The sequence below is a fragment of the Salarias fasciatus genome, chromosome 7 (genome assembly GCF_902148845.1).
Source record: "Salarias fasciatus chromosome 7, fSalaFa1.1, whole genome shotgun sequence".
NCBI lineage: Eukaryota > Metazoa > Chordata > Actinopteri > Blenniiformes > Blenniidae > Salarias > Salarias fasciatus.
Window position 1 is genome coordinate 28,946,594 of NC_043751.1, and position 5,922 is coordinate 28,952,515.

Here is a 5,922-nt window from a genome sequence, read left to right on the forward strand (position 1 = left end):
GTTTATTTCTTGCATACATATACACACAAAACAGCTAATCCATGTGTTCAATAAAGCACCGCGCTCGGTGTTATCAGGGTATTACACCGCTCCCTCCTTCAATTTAACTCCGCAGGCTGTTATCTAATAAAACAAAAAAAAAAAGCTGTACTTAGATTGAATTTCTGTCAGCCAATTTGCAAAAGCAATCAACTTCAGCGTCTGAAAAAAAAAAACACACACACACACACACACACACACACACACACACACACACACACACACACACACACACACACACACACACACACACACACACACACACACAAACAAACAAAACAAAACAGAATTACCCATGAAACACAGCAACTTATAAATAGAGGCCCTGAAGTTAATCTTGCAAGTGCCACGCACGCACGCACGCACGCACGCACGCACACAGTAGATATTGATATCGGCCAGGTTATTCTTCACTTGCCTTGTTCCCCCTCATCCCACACTGCAGGCCCATTCATTTCCCTTCACAAAACACACACGGCACTCACAACACACACATACACAAGTGTGTGGTAGAGATCAGATTATAGGGTTAGAGGGTATTCGATCGACTTACGTTAATTTCTGGGCAAATCAACCTAAAATATTATCACCAACCCTAAAAAATCAGGTCTTCAGCCTCATTTCCTGTATCAATTCTACCTTTGTGGAATCTGAGGACTAATTCATAACGAACCATGATTATATAAGGCAGAAATGGAGAAGCAGGCAGGCCACAGGCCCATAGTTTGACAAATAATACAATATTGGTTTCACAATTAATTAAAGGATGATCACATTTGATTTGCCATAGTTGCTGCAAATCAATGGGACAGATATGCTGGATGCAATCCTTGTTCTAAGATCTCACAGGTGGAGCTCCAGCAGTCCCAACAGGCTTCACACACTTCACTCCGCATTACTCGTAAATAGAATTATACGACATTGCTGTAATGTCATGACACACGAAGGCCAAAGTAACCTCTGTTAGTCTGGTCATGAGAACGAGGGAATGGAAGGACGACAAAGGAAGCGTCCTCTGTTTGCTATTCCAATGGCTCCCTCTTTTGGCAAGCGCCAGGACTCGAGGGACTCCACAAATAAACTGCTGACACAGAGAAGTCGTGCTGAATGTGCCGCTCGCTGCCTGGAACTGGGTTGTGATGAAAGTGACTGTGGAGCTGAATAGCGGTGTCGTTACCTGCGAGCCGGTGCTGCTTGGTGCTCACTCGGTTGGTGTTCTGGACGGCGCAGCAGAGGTGGAGCATGGCAAACATGGTGAGGATCATCACCACACTCTGAAGCAGCAGCGTCAGCTCAAACTGCTTCCCGATCCTGTGAAGGCCAGGCCCGAACAGCCAATTATACCGGAGAAAACAGCAACAAAGAACCGATACAGCTCTTCCAGTAAAAGTTTAATAATATCACTAAAAACCAATACTGTTAAATTTAATTTTCTGAGTTACACAAGGCTCTCACAAGGTTATAAAACTTCCTTTCCTGTGTTACGATTCGCAAACAAAAATTTGCCGAGTGTAACAAACAACATTTCAGAGGGAAGGGAAACTCGTGAAAGTCCAAAAAGCCTGGGACAGTGTGTAGAATTGAATGAGCCGCAAATAATTTCAGCCCTTTTTCCACTTCTCTAACATCTGTTGACACTATGAAATTCCAATAACAGATGGCAAAACATCTAATCTAAAGAAGAAAACAGCAATCAAACGACGCTGTCTGTGTCTGTGCAGACAGATCCAACCCCTGCTGGACATTGCTCACCAGAAGAAGATTCGCAGGATGTTGGCGACGAGCAGCACCAGGCACACTCGGGTGGAGAAGCCCTCGGTGTTTCCGCTTCTCTGGATCTCCTGGAACTGCGGCACGTAGGGCAGAGCTCCTCCGAACACCATGACCAGGGACGCCAGCCAGGACAGCAGCGTCCACGAGCCCTCCAGGTCCTCCTCCTGCAGGACCACCTCTGCATCCATCACGGCGGCTGTAGCTCAGGGGGTCCCGGCGGTGCTGTGGCGGCACCTGGAAGGACCGAGGTCACCGTGCCGATGATTATATTCTGCTGCCTCGATTACATAAAGGTCAATCTGCAATCCTGTTTGATTTCAAGGAAAACACCCCCTTTGAATGCTAAAATACTCTCGTTCTGTCAGAGTGAGTTTGCATTAAAAAAAAGAAACATAAAAAAGGCTGCAAAATGCAATAGGTACGGGAGTTTGAAGAACATTTCACTGTATTTTGCACCAGAAACTGTCCTTAAAATTGCCTTCATGTTGATATTGTGGTCAAATCAGAAGGTTACTGTGGCACTATTTTAAGATTCATACCCACTTAGGATGACACTAGGCTATAAGTTGACCCCCCGCGCACGAAAATGTGTTTGAAACCGCTGTTTGACGGGTTTATGGCTCCGGCTTAAATTGAATTTATATCAAATAATTACAATGAGGAGCCACAATAACAGGTTTGACACTGATGATATCTAATAACTGATAAGAACAACACTTTAACGGTTTCTATACACATCTGAGGGTTAGGTCAAGATGTACTCAGTCTGACAAATAGGACGCTCAAAGATTCTCTTTCTTTTAAAGTGGGGCAGTCGAACAACATTTTAGGACTCACTGGTTCAGGTCAAATCAATCCATCAAAGACTTTACAGAGTCTAAACTCAGAGATAAAGTGCTTCGGGAGTAACAGACTCAAATACATCTCTGTTAATTCAAACTCAAGAGTTAAACTAATGTTAAGGACTGTGATGGAGCACGCCACCCTCAGAACACCATAATGTTGCGTGTTCATGTGACTCTGTCCACATGTCCAAGACGCTGAACCCTAAAATGCTCCTAATGAAGGTCGAGCAGCGTGTGTGAGTGGGCGAAAGTGCTTTCAGACTGCTGAAGCAGTGAAAATGTACAAGTGAAGCCTGTTTTACCATTTAAGGACAAAGTCGGACACTTTATTCTCCCTCTGTGAACTTGGTGGCAAACTCATTCAGAATATCTGCTGTTTCTACAGCAGCAGTGCAGACAGACTGGAACGTTTCCCATCTTTCCTGGCAAAACCTCCGAAATCTCAGCTCTGGTCTCAGTGTTGTGTCTCCTCAGAAATCTGATTAAAAAAAATAATTTTAATAGCCCAAGTTAATCTGCCCCTGTGTGGGTTTCAGAGAGTCTAACACTGTTCATCAATCACTGTAGATTAAAGCTTATCAATCTGTTCTGGTTCAACTCAACTGTAAAAGTTTAATTTATCACTTCAAGCAAATCATCCCCTTCTAAGTTTATATCCCACATATCACGTAGTTACTCCCTGAAAGAGAATTCCCAGCCGATGTCAGAAACCCTGTGAACAGAATTAATAGTGAAATGATCATAATGACATGCTATAAAGCTCACTTCTATCTTACCATAGTTTAATTCTATTCTAATTATTACTGCCATAGTCAGACAGCGCGGTATTAAGATGAAGTGAATAAACACAATGGTTATTTAATTCAATTAAGTTTCATGTAATAATAACAATAATAATAATAATAATCATGTCATTTAATTAGCAGGTCATTAGTCTCAAAATATCACAACTGTGCAGAATAGATGAGAGTGAAAACATGACTAAATGGATTCATAAACACTAATCATAGCTACATGCAGGCTCACAAAACTGTTTGTTATTGCTCTGCAGCCACATATGGTGATGGCAAGTGGAAAACTAAAGTCAAGGTTGGGTCAAAAGAGAGCGGGGAGTGCTGGGAAAGTGTCGGCAGGCGGGTATGAGGGGTATGACCGGGGTCACTCGGGTGGGAGGTGTCAGTTTTAGCTGCCACAGTGTCCAGATAAGAGGCTAAAATGCAAGCCTGTATTTCCTGTTGCTAACTGACGGTTGTCAGAATGTAACAAGGCTCAGGCTTCAGTGGAAGTGTGTTATCATGCCTGCAATACACAACTCTAACAATCGCTTCTTTTTCAAACTGGAAATACCAGGAAAAATTCTTGAGTCTTTATCCAGAGTATTCATTGTGATCTTCAGCGGAAAAGCAATGTGAATGTTCAGACTCGTGAGAGAAGCAGTTAGTCGCTGTGCACACGGCAGCAGTGCAGAGCACAGGGAGCTCCTGACTCCTGTGTGACTGCTTGTTTTCATCAGCTTGCTGAGGTTACACGAGCGTGCCGTTTACTACCGAATCCAGGAAAAAGAGGGCCGGCGTGTTTATGCATTCCTCCCATAGCTATAGAGGAATCCCCGGTCAGCTGACTGATCACTGCGTAGAGCTTAGAGAGCCACTGAACGAGATGTTCAACACAAACACTTCAGGCATGACCAAAGAAAAATAAACCCTCAGAAACCAGTTTTCTGACCTGAGACAACAAGATTAAACGAGTCGAGTTCCAAATGACACATCTTAAAACTCAGCCGCAAGAAAGGTCAAAACTATAACGATATCTCAGTTAATGCTCATGCCCTGAAGATCATGTCAAAGGTTAATAGTACTGCCATTAAAAAACTGTGTAAATCTTAAAGCAGCCGTGTAAATAAATGCAACCATGTCCTTTGTAGACTGTAAAGCAATGCCCTCTAGATAATAATAATAATATTCTGGTTTAAAGGTGATTGCAATAGCAACAATATTCTTTAAAACATATGTAAGGATTTGACACGCAGTGTGTACAGCTCTGCCTCATAGATCATTTTGAAGGATATGTTTGCAACTATCAATTTGCACCTATGTTCTGTAGATCACATACCCCTGTCCCAAACAGTTTCTGCAACTATGTAAATAACTCAAAAGATGAATAATATCCATCGGAAAGCATATGTGTTCCTTCAACAACACCTGCACCATGCAGTGTGTGCAACTACCTCCTGTAGATCATTCATACCAATAAAAAGTGCAGGTAACCCTCCAGCAGGCTTCTGTCCAATGCAGTTTTTCTGCACCTATGTAACCCACTTCAAAGCAGAATACTACAAATAGTAATGCTTGTAGATCTATGCCTGCCCCCTAACAACATCATGTAGAGTTAATTTTGTTGCACAGATTTCTTTTCTCCAAGTTAATAAAAAAGAAAACATCAATGAAGATTGCATGTAGACCACGTGAGCTCTAAAAAGAGTTTAAACTTTACCAGTCCAGGACCACTTCAGGCATTTCTTTACCAAGTCTGGTGCAAAGAGTAAACCGGCCGGCAGCTTCAACGCACCGGAGCAGCCCTCATAACAGAGCAGGCTGTGTTATGTAAGCAAAGCATAGCTTCATGGGGTTGGGCCAACATGCCTCAACTTCCACACATCAATTTTGGGATACTGGGTCTAGCTTTACAGCAACTACAGTCTGATCACACAAAGGGACAGCTTATAAACGGACACAATGCTATTTTAATAACATGAGATTCAACACAGGAAGGGGAAAAATAATTAATGAATCAAGGAGTGCATGTATCTAGTTCAAAATGCAATAACACTTGCATTACATATGCAAAGTATCTTTTATCTCAGGAAGAGTGCAATTTAAATAAAAACACACATTTTCTGTGAGAATTAAATAACATTTCAGTATTACTTACCAGAAGATTTCCTTAGGTTTATTTAAAAACAACCGAGTCTACGCACGACAGAAGCACGCCGGGTTCCCACTTTCAAATCCCGTTCCCCACAATCACAGGAGGAGACACGGGCGCGTGCACGTCCACGCGCGCGAATACACGGTTCTCTCAGCGTTTCTGTCGCAAACTTTTTAAACGTCTTATTCAGTCGGAGTGCCTCTCCTGACGAGATGCCGCAGTCCTCGGCGAAGACGTGCCTAAATACGGGGGTCTCCTTGAGGCCATGTTGGAGGGTAAACAAAACTTAATACTGCTCCGTTTGCGCGTCTTTCATAAACTACATTTCCCAACATGT

At 42.8% G+C, this 5,922-nt stretch overlaps 1 protein-coding gene across 2 annotated transcripts in view; it reads right to left on the reverse strand.

The window, feature by feature from the left end:
• The window catches only part of LOC115391771 (PQ-loop repeat-containing protein 1), a 50,428-nt gene extending 44,559 nt beyond the window's left edge, over window positions 1–5,869 (reverse strand). The window contains exons 1-3 of one of the 2 annotated variants that reach the window (XM_030096116.1): window positions 5,589–5,869; window positions 1,792–2,046; window positions 1,217–1,350 (exon numbers count right to left, since the gene is read on the reverse strand). In XM_030096116.1, the coding sequence (XP_029951976.1) occupies window positions 1,217–1,350; window positions 1,792–2,000 (343 nt within the window). In that variant the 5' untranslated portion in view covers window positions 2,001–2,046; window positions 5,589–5,869. Of the gene's footprint in view, window positions 1–1,216; window positions 1,351–1,791; window positions 2,047–5,150; window positions 5,231–5,588 lie in introns of those variants that run through there. The other variant, XM_030096118.1, reaches the window with a different exon arrangement.
• Window positions 5,870–5,922: the final 53 nt, after the last annotated feature.